The 18,515-nt window shown below is 36.7% G+C and overlaps 1 protein-coding gene across 3 annotated transcripts; it reads right to left on the bottom strand.

The window, feature by feature from the left end:
* Positions 1–745: 745 nt before the first annotated feature.
* On the bottom strand, positions 746–8,010 carry LOC121981229 (casein kinase 1-like protein HD16). Of its 3 annotated transcripts, none has more exons than XR_006111778.1 (16): positions 7,411–8,010; positions 5,818–5,952; positions 5,673–5,746; positions 5,532–5,601; positions 5,386–5,441; positions 5,236–5,307; positions 4,982–5,076; positions 4,827–4,893; positions 4,587–4,716; positions 4,294–4,512; positions 4,055–4,203; positions 3,803–3,977; positions 1,815–1,905; positions 1,569–1,726; positions 1,191–1,345; positions 746–1,108 (listed from the first exon to the last, which is right to left on the bottom strand). XR_006111778.1 is itself a non-coding variant. In XM_042533651.1 (16 exons), exons 1-16 carry the CDS (start codon positions 7,714–7,716, stop codon positions 1,049–1,051), a joined length of 2,046 nt encoding a protein of 681 aa, XP_042389585.1. In that variant the 5' UTR covers positions 7,717–8,009; the 3' UTR covers positions 746–1,048. The 3 variants fall into 3 exon arrangements, 2 of the variants coding, with proteins under 2 accessions (XP_042389585.1, XP_042389586.1); XM_042533651.1 differs by having other exon boundaries at positions 1,191–1,379; positions 7,411–8,009; XM_042533652.1 differs by having other exon boundaries at positions 1,191–1,379; positions 4,055–4,194; positions 7,411–8,008.
* Between the last annotated feature and the right edge of the window lie 10,505 nt (positions 8,011–18,515).

The following is an 18,515-nucleotide window of genomic DNA, read 5'->3' as shown; positions in this document are numbered from 1 at the left end:
GAGATGAGGCAACTGGAAATGCCTGAGACTATGGAGAAAATAGGCATAAAAGAGTTGGTTCAATTTGTTCAAACCAAACCATCCGGCTCGAATTCTATGTTCCAAAGTCACACTGTCCTAAACAATGCAATGCAGAAAAAAGTTTACTTATTTCCAATCAATGTCTATCAACGACCAATTATAATTAATTGTTAAAAGCAATAAGGTCAAGTTAAACGAATGTAACATGCTGTGTCCTCATGATTAATTCAATCATTCAGTTGCACAGAAGAGGTAAATGCGAAAACAGCAACATTTCCAAAAAATAATGCGAACTGTACAGCCAATAAGAGGTCACATTAGTAATAAAGGCATGGAACATGATCTAACAAGATCAGCAAATCAAGCCATGGCCTTCTTAAATAAGCCTTGCCAACACAGTCAACCTTTACAAAATTGGGAAATTATCATCAGATATTAATCAAAATAACAATTTCAAGAAAAGAATAAGGAAAATTTAGCATGTAAAATAATATAAATAAGATGCCAAAGCATGTAAAATGAGTAAAACCACAATGTGCCAATTGGGTTAGAGTTTTAGTGTGAACAGAGACTTCTAGTTTTTGAGGCTTTCATCGGAGCAAATGAATTAACAAAACCTTTAGTTCAATCCTATGAAATTATATGAAAATTGTTGCAATTACCAAACTAATGCACAAGTGAAATATAGTTATGCAGCAAAAGCAACTGACAGTAAAGCAGCCGAAAATAAAACAGCAGTTATAGTAAAATGATCCCATCCACTAGATGGTTAAATTTCTGCAAAAATAAGCAGTTCCAACCTAAATATTAGAACTATACAACCTTAAATTTACTTAAGATGCCAAAAAACAAATATATTTTGATTGCTCAAGCAAAGGGCATCTTCAAAACTTGACAGAGAATGGCACCACTAAGTTGGTTACCACAGCAATAAAACGAAAGGTGCCTTAATAAGGTAATCCTAGCCGCCAGTTGTTGTTGCAATTTGGCAAAAGGTGCTTAATGGTTCTGGTGAAGGTCAGCAACTTCATGAAACAGTGCGGCCAAAACATATGGATGCAATATATAGATTTTTCGCCCATTTCTCCTGGAAGCAAATACAATATTTATATGTTAGGAAAGAAACTAATGGTGATGTTCTTAAGACACAGGAAAGTAACTGCACTCACCTTCACATGTTGGCTAGGAAAAGCAGATGTTCTAAGGGTCTCTTGTGTCTCATCTATTAGTTTCCTTCTAGGTATACTAAGCACCAAGGCAGCCTGGTCACATGTTGCAGCAGTTGCTGTTATGCGATAGCCATTATCCCATCTTCGATGAATACCTTCGCTAGGGTAAAGGAAGTCAAGTTCAATAACCTGAGTATTGAAATGATTTGGTGAGTTTAATTTCTTAGCATGGAAAACATTAAAAATATATCATTAGAGAAATCCTCAACCACAAGGCAATACAGATAGACAACACCAGATCAACCCTCAGTTTTTTTCCCTTCTTTGCTCCCTTTACTTCCCATCTTTTAACAACAAAATGTGAGGAATAAAACTGACCTGCTCAGAAAAACCTGCATTACGAGACATAACGACAGCCCACCTATTTCCGGCTGTTGCCATTGCAGTAACATAAAAACCTTCCCTCCACTTTTTGTTTATCCACTTGAACGGAAATGACTCACTCACTTTGTATGATTGTTGTGCATATAGAGTACCTACAATAAATCATCAAAACAGATGAAGCCAATGGAACATTTTGAAATTAAAAATCAAACTGATGCATATTTGAAGAAGATTGATTACCCTTAGACATAACCACCAAGGAGCTGCCATTGTTTGTCCCGGCTAGTGTACTAATATAATAATTTTTCTCCCATTGTTCCATTATCCATTCCTTCAAAAAGAAAGAGTTAAGTGGAAAACCTATTAGTCTACTACTATAACATAAATGCATTAACCAAAGGGTAAATTAATGTGTACTGCATTATTGGTTATATTTTTTTATTATTTATTAACTTTATATTTAAAATTACATAAAATAAGTATTCTTCTAAAGATTTCATAATCTGCCACATCTGAAATAATTTTATTATATATTTCAATTTTTTATTTTTCCTGCTAATTTTACCAATCTTATGCTATCAATACTTGATTTATTTAATTATTCAATCCCAATCTCAATATTGATTTGTATAATTTATCTGAAGAGGTTTATTTCATATCGCATGAATCCATGATTCACCTGCTTCCATTGCTAAGTATTTTGGAGCTCTCAAAGGATTGAGCAAAGTTTATTTCCCTTCCTTGGAACGGCTGACAACATTTCCTTCCTTGTCAATGGAAAAATAAGCCTACCTTCTAGTACCAATCTTCTTGTTGAGCTTTGAAAGGAAAACATCCAACAAGGATGCTCATAGCCTTGCCACCACGAATAATATGGAAGGAGTTCAAGTCCTAGTCTCCCTTGTCAATTGGGAGTTCTAAAGGAGTTGTTGTGGGTGCTAAATCATGACCTCAATCACACGTTATAGTACACTTGGCGGATGTCCCTTGTTCACCATAACTTGATGTTATTCGCTAGTTGAAGGAAGAGGTGGATGAAGGCATAGATGTTAAAAGCAAGCACTTCGCTTGCTTAAGCGCAGCAAGGTGCAAGCCTTGTGCTTCAAAGACCTCAAAAACGCACGAGGTCTCTAAGCTTCAGAGTGCTTCACGCAAAAGCACAAGCATTCGCTTTTGTGCAAAGTGCAGAAACTTTCCCTTATTTTAGTTTAAAGCCCTAAACCCTCTTTAAATCAATCATTAAGTCGATTGGTCTACCTCTCACAGTCGGAAGCGTCTGCCTCTCGATCATGAGTAAGAATCTTCTTTTCTGTAATTTTTTTTACTCTTTTTCATTTTTCCGACGTCGTGGAGGCGTCGTGATGCCCACAATTAATGGGGGACCATGGACAATCAAAAACTTAAGTCTGCATATTTGATTAATTCAATCAACTCCCAACTTAAACAAGATAGTTTGAATAGACTTTCATAAATCCTAATTAAATTATCCTAATAAAATATATAAAAAATATATTTAAAATTAAAAAAATTGTAATAAATTTTATTAATTCATATAAATCAATTTTATATTCAAAAGGTCATGGATTTGAATCCTGGAAACAACCTCTTGCAAAAAGCAAGGTAAGGCTGCGTACAATGAATCCTTCCCCGGGACTCCGCATGGCGGAAGCTTCGTGCACCGAACTGTTTTTTTTTTATAAATCAGTTTTATATTGTGATAATAGTCCTTTTGTTTATTACATTTTTTTACGTAAAGTGTGCACTTAGCTTTGCGCTTTAAGCCCCAAGACCCTTGAGCGTTTTTTTGCATCTTGCGCTTTTGACAACTATGGATGAAGGGGAAGAGTCTGACGGTGAAAAAAAGGTGTTTCAGGGTTTAGGATTTATTGCTTAATGGGTATTTTTGTGGCAGTTTTGCTGATGCATAGAAACCACTGTAAATGTAACCAATGATAAAGAGTTTATCTGGCATGACACCTAGAGACTTGGATCATTTTTTATTAAATGTTTTTCAGATTGCAAATTCATGGACTTAGATGGAATGCAAATTCATGGACTTAGATGGATTTCTTTTTTTTAAACAAAAAAAGGTTAGAATACTAGTAAACAGAAGGGGTGTACAAATGATTTACCCTTAAATTATAAATTATTCAGTTATCCATGTCTGACAGCATGTTTTCTGGTTCTAGTATTGGGAACATATATAGTTGAATCAGAACATCACTCACCTTGTGAAGAAAGTTTGTAGATAGTTCATAAACTTGAGCAGTGAAGCCAGTGCCTGCATCCATGATCAACGCCCAAAGATTGTTACACGATGCCACACAACTAATGAATAAACCATCTTCATTCCCCTTCTCGATATGCTGTGCAAGCCTCATATCAGCAACATTGTAGTGGTACCTAGAATACAAGAGTTTATCATCCAATCCCTCTTATCAAGAATTTGGCAGTGAGTCAACTACCCAGAAAATAAACACCTCTGTTTCATAGGTCGTCGTGCATTATAAACACTAATCCATTGGTTTGCCGGCAACCCCATCCTAATCTTCTTTTTGGGCTGTTCATCAACTTCTTCCATCATTAGACGACCTCTTTTTTGACCTACCTGATATATAAGCTTGATAACATGGGAAAAGAAACAGACATTCTGTTAGCATAATCACTTTACGAAGGTAACTACATAGATAGAAGATGCAAATATAGGAAATTGAAATACCTTTTGAGCTCCATCAGTGTTAATTGGCCTAATATCTGGATTAGGACCTACTATGCCATCAAAAAGTGAGATGTACTTTGCATAGTTAGGTTCTTCATCAAACTTCAAGTTGACCACGTATTCAACAAACTGTTTGAAAGGTTGTGGGCAAAAGCAACAAAGAGACTCTGGAGATGTAGCCATCTTCTTTTTGCACACAAGGAAACCTTTATTTTCACCCTAATAGTAAATAAAGAAATTTATTAAAGAAGATAAATCATCCACAAAATCAATTAAAATGCAAATTAGCCTACCTGATACCCTTGCCAAAGTAGACGGCCACGGAGAAGAAAGATAAGTGTATAAGCAAGGGATTCTAAATCATCTCTTCTGCTTGCTGTCCTCCCAAGGTGAGCATGAACACTAGCATAGCGCACAGTCCCCCTATAGAACACATCAACAAGATTGCACTGTTACTAATGGTTAAAGTAAATATAAAATTTAATTGAGAAGTAGCCATTTTGAGTGTTAAAGATGCGGCGGGAACAAATTACCTGAAAACATCTGGTCGTTGATCATATTCAACATGCAAATTTGTTGAACTGTCCTTCCACTTAGTGGCTGTCAATTAAGAACATAAGAGTTTAATAAGACATCATATTTAGTTACATTAACTGAAAAGAACTAAAAAACCAAGCACATTAATTACCTAAGCCAAGATCAACAAGAAACAATTTTTTTTCTTCAGAAGTCCCAGAAGGTCCAAGTAAAAAATTTTCAGGTTTCACATCCCCATGTACATAACTGACATTAGCAATGACAGTAGTTACATTAAAAAAAAAAAAACTTAAAAAGAGGTTGGTTACTAGTTCAGCAGGGATTGAAGAAGTTCCTATTGATTATAGTGTCTTCTTGACACATGAAAGAACAAACTAAGAAGCAAAGCAAACAGTAAACTTCTACCCTTTTGAATGCATATTCTCCAATATGGAGATTGCTTCAATTGCAATACATGCAACCATTTCCACGGACATTCTGCATAACAGAAGAGATGAAAATTAGCAAGTTAGCAATTCAAAACAAGTACTAACCTAGATTCAACATTAATCATACGTGTGAGAATTGTTATTCCATACATCCCAAAGGCTTGGTCCCAGTATATCCATAATCTACAATTTGCAAAAAAAAAAAATATTAGAAAAACTTCTCAAATTACTTGACAAACCCTAAAGGCTGAGGAGCTGAAAATTCTCTAATACCATGACATAGTAGTCCCCTTGCCTGCCCTTGTAATGAACTTTTGGCACCCCGTGAATACCACCAAGTGTGCTACACAAATAGAATATTGGTTAGATTCCTCTAAAACTATTCTTTTCACTGAAAAATAAAGAAAAACTTACTTGTACACTTGCCATTCATAAGGTGGACCATAATTACAACCTTTGCTGGTCCTGTGCTCGAACTTTAGCGCTACCTGGGAGGCATTGAATATACATCAGAAGTATTATGACCATTAAAAATTGTGTTAATAGGAAAATACCACACCTCTATAGCACTAGAACCAGTGGTCCTATCACTTGTGCTGGCAGGCGAAATTCGACGGCCAACATAAACTTGTCCAAATCCACCTTTTCCTAGCTTCCTTTCAACTTTGTATAGTGGTGAATTGCTGACTTGAACCTGTTGAAAAGATAAAATGAAATTTTTGCAAGAATACAGGAAGCATCATGACAAGTAGGAGAGGAATCAGAGATAAGAAGCTACTCGCATTAAAAAAAAAATATCTTCCTTAGCAATGAAACAATATCACAATTTGCTCAAGCTGCTTATCTTCAACAATAGGAGACATCAATGTAGTTATATTGACAGGACAGACCTGTTTATCCTCAACAACAGGAGATAGTGATGTAGATACTATTTATAGGACAGACCGGGCAATCAAAGTGGGATGTAATTTTTAAAAAGTCATGTGCGAACATGATAAGCCCTTAGGCTTAAAAACTAATAATATCATGAATGACCCCATCATACTTCAGTTGTTTGAGATGTTAGAAATCCAATCCTCACATACTGGTGGTAGTATGTGAGGAGAAGAATCAATTAATAAGCCCATGAATGCCAATGTGAGACTGAGAATAAACAGAGAGGTGGTTATCTGATCCAGAAAGTACATGAGAAGAAAGTTGAAATATCTTATCATCACCAAGCTGGCTATTAGTAAATTCCTTGAAGCTTTATTTCATGATACATTGAGAAGTATCATTAAAGATTATCCAATGTCTCAAAAATACTCCAAGAAAATGTCCCCTATTCTCCTATACCATGACCATGATCCTCTATTGCAGATTAGCAAGTACCCCCCATAGATAACCATTCTATTTCAAGAAATTGTGTTCTTCTTAAAGGCAACTTGGCATTCTAAAAGCACAAGAAGAAAACTATCTGTCCAAATCAATTGCAGAAACAAAGAGCCAAGTTATGACTCTTACTACATGCAAGCTTATTTGGCTCAAACATTTAACACCTAAGTTGGTAACACTCCTATTGAACCAATGAAGCTATGTTGTGATGATGAAGCTGTCATGTAGATTGCTTCCAAACCCGTCTCATAAAGGCCAAAACGTATTAAGATTAACTATCACAATATCTCAATCTGAGTGATGTAGGTGCAATTCAAAGGGGAAATATTATAGATAACTTTCTAGAAGTAATTAGAGAACTATCACATGGAGCTAGCAGTATAGGATGGTGAGGCAACGAGTTGATGGTGGAGAACTGCATTGAATGGCATAGTGATGGAAGGTCAACCCAAAAAAAATCCCAAGAGATGTCTCTTCTTTGAGGTAGTTAACGCAAATAAAAAACATCAAATGTAGACTTAGGCTACAAAATTCAAAATATCAATTGGAAATTGAATATGCATATGAAAATTAAAAAGAATTTGTTCTAACTTCAAGGGAATAGGATAGCAACACAGAATTTTTTTTTCCATGAAATTTATTTCGCAAAACTTCTGGTGCTTCTGATTAAGTTAATCGATATACGAGACAATAAAATAGGATCGGTAAGCATGACATAGCCAATCCAAATAGAGGAAACTCGTCATCACAATCAGGGGAAAACAGATAAAGCTCTCACCTTTTCTGGGAGCGGTGCGGCGTTCCCCTCGTCCTCTCCGCCAGCGAGTTTATCAGCGCTCCTTGCCCCACTATTGCAATCATTCATCTTCCTCTCCCCGACCCCTTCCTGGATTTCCTCCCCTGCCAATCCCCCAACCTCGCCGCGCCCTTCCACTTGACCGATCTCCTCCGCAGGCGGATTCTCGCCCACTGGCCGCTGGATCCTCGCCGTCCGTCGCCGCCTTGTCTTCGGCTGCTCAGCCTGGACCACTGGATTCGCCTGCGCTCGGCCCCTACGCGCTCCGCTACGCAACTCCGGCATCATTCATCGACCCAACCCCATGCCTCAAAACCCGTAATTTTGCAGAGCCATTCGACCGTACTCGATAGTGCGAACCTTGGCCAACTGGAGCACGGGCGGAGAGAGATTGACCGATCTCGCTCAAGAGGAATCGGTTAGATGGGAACGGAACGAAGGTCGTCCTTGAGAACGATCGAAGTTAGGGTTTCGATCGGAAAGATTTTGATTTTATCGATCGCTTGAGAGAGAGAGAGAGAGTGAGAGAGAGAGCCGAGGAGTTGTATCCACCATGTTTAAGAGGACAACGCGGGTGGAGTTCCGTAAGCGTTAAAGTGTGGGTGGAATTTCATTTTAACACACGCCGACTTTGGAAATTTTAATCGGGCCCACTTCGTTATTGCATTTTTATTTTGGTCCGATTTAGGAAAAGCCCACTAGAAAATGTATTAGAGCGTCGGATGGGTAGTTCGGATCCTCTGTCCCGAACTCTATCTGTCTCCATATCCCATTGTCGATCGGACGGTCCAAATTATATCTCAAGGCATCATGATATCTTTAAGATGTGTGCAATATCTTTGTGATGTACAAGGTATCCTTGAGATGTAATCTGGACCGTCCGATCGACAGTGGGACATGGGGACAGAGAGGATTCGAAACAGAGGACCGAACTAGTCAGATGGGTACTATCTGAGTAATCGATTAATAACAGAATATTAAATTAAAATTAAATAAATCAAAATATTTTAACGATCAAACTGTCCAAATTTTTTTATAAAATTTAAATCAATAAAAAAATTAATTAATTTGATTAAAAATTATAATAATTAAATTTTCAGTTAAATCCATCAATCAATTGTTAGTCGAATAGTATGATCAATTGCTCGTAGCCTCCACAAATTAGGAATTTTAAACTATGGTGGGATCATAGAAATCAATTACTATGTATTTATCAATTGACTGTAAATAACATAACTCCGTCCGTGACGAATTACTCATGATCAGTCCCAATTTTGGATAAAAGATGAGGGTTATATTAGGTTATCAGTCAACAATAAAACTATGATAAATATTCAATAAATAGATTCATTAAATTATTATATTAGTGCTAAATTGTTCCCCGGAAGGAACACGTTACAAGGTCCGACTATGTCTCGACAAGGACCGCTACATCTCTAGAACTCGGGTGTAGTGTTAAATATGCAAGAGTTCACGTTGCAAGGTTCGACGGCAACGTATCGGCAAGGATCGTTACATCTCTATGAAAACTTAAGTATAGTGTTAAATAAGCAAGAGTTCTCACATCATGTGTTGGATAAGAACAAATATGATAGGAAAACTAATAATAAAAGATTTGAAACATGAAATATATGAACCCTCACTCGTAAATCAATGGAGGTAGTAGATATAATGATTAGGAGAAAAATTAGTATTTTGTGTGTACAAAATGAGTAGGTGAGAAGGTAAAACTGATAGAGAACTCGAGTTTTAAATTATTGTACACCTAAAAAAGTAAAGCAAAAAATGGAGTGGATATTATTGTACATAGTTTGTTAAATGATGAAGTTGCAGGAGTAGTTAGAAAAGGGAATAGAATTATAGCTCTTAAGATAATAGTGCTGAAAGAAATTATGAACATAATTAGCATATATGCACCGCAAGTAGGATTAGATGAAGCTACTAAATCAAGGTTTTGGGACGACTTAGATGAAATATTACAAAATATTTCACCAAATGAAATGATTTTAATAAGAGGTGATCTAAATGAGTATGTCGGAATGAAAAATGAGGAATATAAAAAGGTACATGGGGGTTATGGGTTTAAAACGAGAAATGAGGAATGGAAAACTATATTAGATTTTGCGATAGCATATGATCTTATATTAGCTAATATATTTTTAAAGAAAAAAAGAAGAACACTTGGTCACATTTAAAAGTAGGAATAATAAATCACAAATTGACTTTCTTATGGTTAGGAAAAAGGATAGAAAGAATTATAAAGATTACAAAGTCATCCCTGGAGAAAGCTTAATTATCTAACATAGGTTAGTAGTATTGAATATATGCCTCAAACATATTAGCAATAGAAAGAAAATATATATGACTCCTAGAATTAAGTGGTGAAAGTTAAAGGATGGAAAACAAAATATATTTAAGGAGAATTTAGGAGTACAAGTATTAGGTGAAATATACGGTGATTCTAATACGACATGAGATAAGATGGTAGCTAAGAGTGTACTTGGTGAGTTAAAGGGACTAAATAAGAAATCTTGATGATGGAATGAGAAAGTACAAGAGAAAGTAAAGGAAAAACGAAAAACTTATAAGGAATTATATATTTGTAAAAATAAGGAAAACTTAAAAAAATATGTAATAGCAAAGAAAAAAGCTAAAAGAGTAGTGAATGAAGCAAAAAAATAAAACTTTTGAACAATTATATCAAAAATTAGATACAAAAGAAGGACAAAGAGACATTTATAGAATAGTTAAAGTGAGATAAAGGAAGACAAGAGATCTTATCCAAATAAAATGTATTAAAGATGAATGTAATAGGGTACTAGTAAACAATGGAGAAATAAAAGAAAGGTGGAAGAGATATTTTTATCAACTTTTAATGAAGGTTTAGGTGACCAACTTAACTTAGGTAATTTAAATAGGTCAAATGAGCATAAAAATTTAAATTTTTATCGTAGAATTCAAACTTTAGAAGTAGAACAAGATTTAAATGGGATGCATAATGGGAAAGTAGTTAGACTAGATGATATTCTGTCACGCCCCAGGTAGTCCCTGTCCGAAGAAATTTCGGCAGCATCTCCCCTGTACGGGTGACAATATGAATCCAGAATACATATATCTATACCTCGGCCACACACGACCGGAACAATACAATACAAATAAGAAACAAACCACGCAGTTTATATCAACATCCCACACAGTTCATCATATAATCAATCCACGCAGTTTAATAAGGAAAGATGATATAGAATCTCGAAGATATATGTAAACATCCTACTCCACTACGACGAGGAAAGACAAAATCCACGAAATAATGAAAATATATCCGCAGCGGAAAACCAAAAGTAGTAAACCCAAGTGTTCGATATAAAGTCCACAACACAAACCCATAATACAAGTATATAAGATGCAAAAGTAAAATATAATCCGACAAAGAAAATCCTCGCGATAATGGGGCTAGCGACTGGAATATCTCCCTACGGCCTCGACCTGAAAAATAGTAACAACGGGGGGAGTCCAAAGAACTCAGCAGGTAATCCAATAGATATGTACAGCAACATATAACTACTAGCAATATCCTAAGGTACAGTCTCCTAAACAATAGGATCTATAGTACAGTTTCCTAACAGTACAATCTACGGTACAGTCTCCTAACAGTATAACAGATATGCATAGCTGAAATAAACTGTAATAACCAGCAATAGGCATAAAGTACAGTCTATAGCAAGAATAATAAGACAATGCATAACTGAAATAAATTGTACTCACCTGCGAGGCTTGGGCGAATGACTGTGGACATATACAGATAAAGATAGTCAGAGTAAATACACATGTATCCTGTATGCATGTCAATCATATGCAGTCACCCAAGTGCACCATCTAATATGCAACAATCACAATAAATGCAATCTGTGCACATGATGCAATATGACATGGTCACCCCTGACGCCAGTCAGACCAAGTGGGTAGGGCTGTGACACCGTGCACTCTGCCGTCACTACCCCTGAAGAGTGACCGAGTGGACGGGATGCACCGGAGTACACCTATCCTCCAACCTCAACTATAGGAGGGAGCGCAATGCTCTCATCTCCCGGTACGCAATGACGGGGAGGGACCCCGGTGTGCTACCACGCTGCCTATCACACTACCCATGAGTGGAGCCTCCAGCGGAGCACCACCGAGCAACCTACACACCCTATGTGCTGTGCCACTACCCATGCAGTGGTCACGTGGTGCGCAGGTCAATGTAGCCGGCCGACGAGGTCAACAATAATGGAGTCGTCAATCGCCCAGCATGCAATCATGCGATATGGTGCATGCGGCTACAGTATGTCATACCTGAACATATCCTCCTCTATATGTGTAGATGCCAAACCGACAAACACATATATAACAATGATAATAAAGAGCATAAACCCAACATCACATATCCAGCATGTATAACAACTAATCCAGTATAGTGAAGCACTATAAATATCCATATCCACGAACATATATACACATGGTAAGAAGTAAAGATATACCAGCCTAATGTATAGTAGATAATAGTAGAAGCATGTAGCAGGTATCAACTAAACTAAATCCAGGAAAATACTAACTACCAACACTAGTAAGTTTATATAAACTGCACATATCATAAGACACTATCAAAAGATAAGTCAAAGGGTACCCGCCTCAAATAGAAGATACAATATCACGCCAATCCAACGTCGAGATGTCTGTCTCGAATCAGAGTCCTGTGTCAAACAATATATATATTTTATTTAGCCAAATCCAAATGAATAGCTAAATAAAAATCCCTAATACTAAATTAGGACAAAACCCTAATCACCATTTAGATTAGAAATCTAAACTTAGATTAAATCCAATAGTTGACTAGGGTTAATTGCCTTAACCCTAATCATTCCATTAGTTTAATCTAAGCAACCAAATCTAATCACAATCAACATAACCTTAATTCAAATCTATACATCATGTATCAACTAATCATGGATTAATCCAATGTATTCCTAATCCAATACATGAATCTAATTCATCAACACATGAAACAATTACTCTACCCCTTACCTTGATTCTCAACTGCTGGAAGGAGGTCCTGTTGAAACAAAGGTGAGTTGCTTGATCAAGAACACCACAGAGCACAGTGAGAGGAATTTTCCTTGCTGGATCAGAGGAATCACAGCTAGCCCTTTTGGAATTCTTCCCCACTTCAACTGATACCTCAATCACAGCAAGAAGGAGACGTCCAAGCACTGATCCGGGAATTACAGCAAACAATTGGATCCGACAACAAGATCGCAACAAAGAAAAGAGAGTAAGAATCGGCAATGCCTTACCTCGATCGGTTGCCTCCAGAAGGTGTTGCTCAATCTGATCCAACTTGAGTAGACACAGATCGTTCCGTGAACAACTCCAGAAAGAGGAACGCAGGTCAATCAACTGAAGACAACACGATTCAAACCCTCTACCGTGTGTGAAATGGAAGCTAGAACATGAAACAGTGGATCCAAGGCGGCGATGGATCTAGGGTACAATTCAGAGAGAGTCTAGGGAAGAAGGATCAAGAATCGATCACATAAACTCCTCTACAACCAACTGAAACGATGTCTTACCTTCAAATTCACATTTAGGGCATGGATCGATGGTAGCTAGGGTAAGATCGTCGCTGCCACTTGCCGTCGACGATCGGCACAAGACACCACTGAATAGAAATCCCTCGGCCGAAGAAGACCTGGAGCCTGTCAAACTCCAGTGATGTGCTCCTCCAGTCTCGGCGCCAAGTCATCCGCGAGAGGGCTGAGAGAAGAGATCGAATTTGGGGCAGAGGTAAGAGGCACGGGTTCGAAGGAGAAGGAGAGTGGAGACCGGAGACTCGACAAGCTTCCCTCCTCGCTCCAAGATTGATCCTTGCCGGCGACGCCAAGAAGAGCAAAGGATCGCCCGGAGGAGAACCGCTCGAGGAACAGAGAAGAAAAGAGGAAGAAGGGAAAGCTTGGCGTCAGGGGAGAAAATAAGGTCGGGATCGGCGATGAGGGAAAAGAAAATGGAAATATATTTATAAAGTATTTCCTCACTTAAATGGATATCCCAAACATGCCTTATTTGTACCCGGAATTGATCCCCTCAAAACCCGTCGTACAAGCTCCGAAAAATTTCCAGAAAATTTCTAAAAATTCCGGAAAAATTCTATAAGGCTATTTCCCAAATAACCTTATTTATTAAATTCTTCCGAGATCTCACATATTCCGATAGAGGTATGGAAGTACCTAGGGAAACAAGGTATTGAATGACTTATAAAATTATTTAACATGATATTAAAAATGAAAAAAATACTTAACCAATGGAGGATAAGTACTTTAGTTCCCTTATATAAGAACAAAGGAGACATATAAAATTGTGCACACTATAGGAGTATTAAACTAATGAGTCATACTATGAAACTTTGGAAAAAAATAATAGAAAAAAGATTAAGGAAGGAGACCACGATGACCGAAAATTAATTTTGGTTCATGCCTGAAAGTCGACAATAGAAGTTATACATCTTCTTAGATAAGTAATTAAAAAATATCAGGAGCACAAATAAGATAAAGCTTATGATAGAGTTCCAAGAGAAACTATACGGAGAATTCTAGAAAAGAGAGGTATTAGAATAACATATATTGAACTAATTAAGGATATGTACAAGGATGTAACGACTAGAGTAATGATTTCAAGAGACTAATTAAATCATTTCCATTAAAGATAGGGTTACATCAAGGATTAGCTCTAAGTCCCTATCTTTTTACATTAATTATGGATGAACTCACTACACACATTCAAGGCACAGTATCATGGTGTATATTATTTGCAGATGATATTATTTTGGTAGATGAAACACATGAAGGAGTAAATGTTAAACTAGAATTTTGGTGGGAAACACTAAAAGGAAAAATTTTAGGCTTAGTATAATAAAGAAAAAATATATGAAATTTAAGTTTAGCAATATTAGATATAATAAGATAATTGTTAAGATAGGAGATGACAAGTTATCTGGAACTGAAAGTTTTAGATATTTAGGATGATTTTTATAAAATGATGGAGGTATTAAGAGAGATGTTTTACATATAATACAAGCAAGATGATTGAAATGAAGGAGAGAGTCAGATGTTTTATGTTATCGTACAATACCTCTAATGTTAGTGCAGGAGCACTAGATGATCGAACCTGTGTTTGATAATGACAAACAGATTCAAAGTTAAGATGCCTTGTGATCTAACAAGTTGAACTGAGTGTGCAAGAAAGTTCCAAGTGATCTTAGGCAAGGAAAGTCCTAGTTGAGGATAGACAGATGGAAATTCCTAGCTGCGGTTAAGCAATGAAGCCCCTGTCAAGGAGATTGGGTAAAGTCTTAGCGGGTCAAGGATATTGGACAAAATCCTAGGGTCGAGGATGCTAGGTGAAAATCTTGGGGATCGTCGATACCAGGTGAAAGATTGGATGAGTTAGGGATCGGATGTCCAGTATGAAGTCTTGATGTCTCTAACACTGAGAAAAAATCTATAAGGTTTAGAGGGTCGATCTAGCAAAAGGTAAACTCTCCTGAGAAGAGTAGGTGAGGACACACTCCCCGAAGAGGGAACAGTAAACATCGGTTCAACCTAGAGTTTCAGTGAAACTCAAAGTCAGGACCAGACAGTCCGAAGGTTGTTAAAATGATTCTTTATATACTATTTACCTATTATTCTAACTCTATTTTCCAGGAAGTCTAACATTTTATAGGTTAGGATTTTGCTTTGTTCGGTTGACTGAACGTTCGGATCATTCAACCAAACCCCTAAGCAAAAAGATCATATTTTAGCTCGCGATGAGATTTTGACCGAGGGATCGATCAACCGAACAAGGAGGTTCAGTCGACCGAACGATGGATAAACAACGAGTTGATCAGACTAGATAAGCCATCAAGGATAATAGGATCAGTCGATCGAATGATAAGATCAGTTGACCCAACAAAGATCTCATATGAAGTGGTAGCATCTAGACAAAAAGTCGGGCTGATACAAAAGGATCAGTTGGTCGATCAGGGTGGATCGGTCGACTGATAAAAGTCAAATCATGAACAGTGATCTCGAGATCAGTGGATCAAATCAGGTTCAACTTCACTATAAAAGGAAGCCTTGACCAACACTTCAGAAAATGAATTCTCACGATCTCTCTATTGTGTGCTCAGGGGTGTAAATGAACCAAGCTGCTCATGAGCTATTCGAAACTTGATTCGATAAAAGCTTGTTTGAGCTCATTTAATGAGGCTCGCTAAGATAAACAAACCAAGCTCAAGCTTCACAATATTTAGCTCATTAGCTCGTGAACATATTCGTTAAGCTCATGAATCAACTTTTAAATAAAAAAATAATAGTTTTGATATTAAATTTATAGATTTTACACTCTACTTATGAAACATATAGATAAATATATTAAATTTATTTATTAGAATAAAATTATAATTTTAATAAGAATATTATAATTTTCTCTAAATATATAATTTAGTTTTTAATGAATATTTAAATTTATAATTTATATTTATTAAGCTCGTTTAGGCTCGATAAAAGCTCGAATAATCATGAGCTATGAATATATTCGTTAAATAAATCTCAGCTCGATTATAAATGAGCCAAACTCCAATATTCAAGAGTTCGGCTCGGCTTGGCTCGGCTCGATCATTCCCCTATACGTGCTACTCAAAAGCCAAGTCAACAAAGCCGTAACACTGCTTCGACAAACGAAAGCTCGAAACTTCAACTTTATAAGTTGTCAGTAAATTTTCATTTATAACATTCAATTATACTTATACTTGTCTTTGTAATTCTATGGATTGATAGTGAATTGCCCAAAGTAAATACTCAATGAGTGTGAGTTTTGGAGTAGGAGTCTTTAAAAGCTCCGAATTAAGTAAAACCAAAAGTGTCAGCATTATTTTTATTTTCTTTTATTTATTATAAGATACAATAATAAATAATAATAAAATAATAAATATTATTTTAGAAATAACATTTTAGAAATTTTTTAAAATTTAAACGGAGTCCATATGACATATTTTAAGGGAATGGATAGATTGGACTAGGAGAAAGCCTATTTGGAATAATCATTTGTTGGGTTCTTCGAGCCGCGAAAACCGCTTTTTCGCGTCGCGAAAACCCCGAAGGACCCAAAGCCGTAGATCCGTGCAAAGATTCGTATAAAAATTCGAAAAACTATTTCTTGTACGAGTTCAAAAACTGATCTACTACTTAGATCTATGAGGAAAAAGTGTTTACCCTTGATACGATGCCCTTCGCGTTCCCGCTCGTCCCAAGACCGTCAAGCGCCGGTCCTCTAGAAGTATCCACACGGACACACTAGATGGAGATGACCAAAAACCAAGGTGTGCTAGCACCTATGTGGTTCGGCCAAGGGAGGAGAGGGAGAGGGAGAGCTTGAGAGGAAGAACACAAGGAAGAAGAAGAAGTTACACCACTTGAATGGGAAAAATGAAATTCACACCCAAAAACCAAGTGGCCGGCCACTTTCAAAAACTCTCCAATTAATTGCATTAATTTCAATTAATATGAAACCATTACCAATTAATTGCATTAATTGCAATTAATATGAAACCATTAAGAGAGTGACTTTGTAACTTCCATGAGGTGGCACCCATGATGATGTGGAACATCATTATTGGTCCACCTAATGCCAACTCACCAATGAGGTGGCAGAAGGTCAAGTCAAAATTGACCTTTGGTCTTCCTTTCTCAAGTCAAGTCAAACTTAACTCAATCTCTACCATGGTGGATCTAATCCAACCATTTGATTCGAGCCAACTTAATATAATGAATCTAATTCATTAAATTGAATTGATTCAATGAGTCAAAATCTAAATTAGACTCATTTAACACATGAATCAACTTGAGTCGAACTCAAGTTAGCCCAATTAGGATTACTCTTAATCCAATTTGATTCATCAAATGAATCTAATCCTCTTGGTTCATCAAATGAACCTAATCTCCACCTAATTGTCCTAAGTGTGTGACCCTATAGGTTCTTGTAACGTTGGCAATGCCCTAAACACATTTAGGAGCATAAGTAATGAGCGGTATCTAGCAACACATCATTACTACCCAAGTTACAAGAATGTCGAGATCCGACATCACCTTGTGACTACCAATTGTGACTACTCACAAAATAATGACAAGTGTCCTTCTATCCTAGACGTCTAGATTGATCAATATGAGGCATAGACCGTGTCATCCTCTAATCAATCTAAATCTTGAACTCCAAGTAGACTCACTCGATCAAATGAGCTCAACATCTAATGTTGACTCATTTGGGCATGGTCATGCACTTAGTAGTCTCACTCTATCAAGAATACCGATGTCGCTCCCGTCATATGGGAGGGATAGATCCCATCTACATCACTCACATCCCTCTACATAATTCGTTATATACCCAGTAATCGCCTTTATAGTCCACCCAGTTACGGGTGACGTTTGACGAAACCAAAGTACATAACTCCTTATGTAGGGATCCATGGTGACTTCAGGTCTAAGGACTAATAGTCATACTAATAGTCACATGAGAAAGTATATGACACTCATATAACGATCCATGATACTTTCTTATGGCGGGTCATTCAGTATACATTCTCTAATGCATACCCATGTGTCAGCTTGATATCTCTATATCCATGACTTGTGAGATCAAGTCATCGAGCTGACCTACATGCTAGTCTTATTGTATTAACATTGTCCCTGAATGCTAATACTCGACTAGGAATGATTTAGAGTAGTGTTCCCTATATCATCTCACTATCGATTCAACTAATCGATTGATATAGGTATGAACCTTCTACTCAAGGACGCTATTATACTTAGTCTATTTGGCACTAATATAAATAAGTATAATAACCAAACAAATGCCAATATTGATATACAAGAATATGATATACATGAGTTCGTACAATCATCAAATGATTGGCTCTAGGGCTCTAACTTACATCATTTAGGTGAGAGTTGATTGAGGAATTAACTTAGGGTTTAATTAATCTAAACCTAAGTTATGATTATAAAACTTATTATTTT

Source organism: Zingiber officinale, chromosome 5A (genome assembly GCF_018446385.1).
Source record: "Zingiber officinale cultivar Zhangliang chromosome 5A, Zo_v1.1, whole genome shotgun sequence".
NCBI lineage: Eukaryota > Viridiplantae > Streptophyta > Magnoliopsida > Zingiberales > Zingiberaceae > Zingiber > Zingiber officinale.
This window is presented reverse-complemented; position numbering and strand designations above follow the sequence as displayed.

Coding starts and splice junctions, on each gene's coding strand:
- LOC121981229 (XM_042533651.1), bottom strand. CDS start 7,716: ATGATGCCGGAGTTGCGTAGCGGAGCGCGTAGGGGCCGAGCGCAGGCG. Junction 5,077..5,235: donor GAGAATATGCATTCAAAAGG/GTAGAAGTTTAC, acceptor TGCTAATGTCAG/TTATGTACATGGGGATGTGA. Junction 4,513..4,586: donor TACTTTGGCAAGGGTATCAG/GTAGGCTAATTT, acceptor ATTTACTATTAG/GGTGAAAATAAAGGTTTCCT.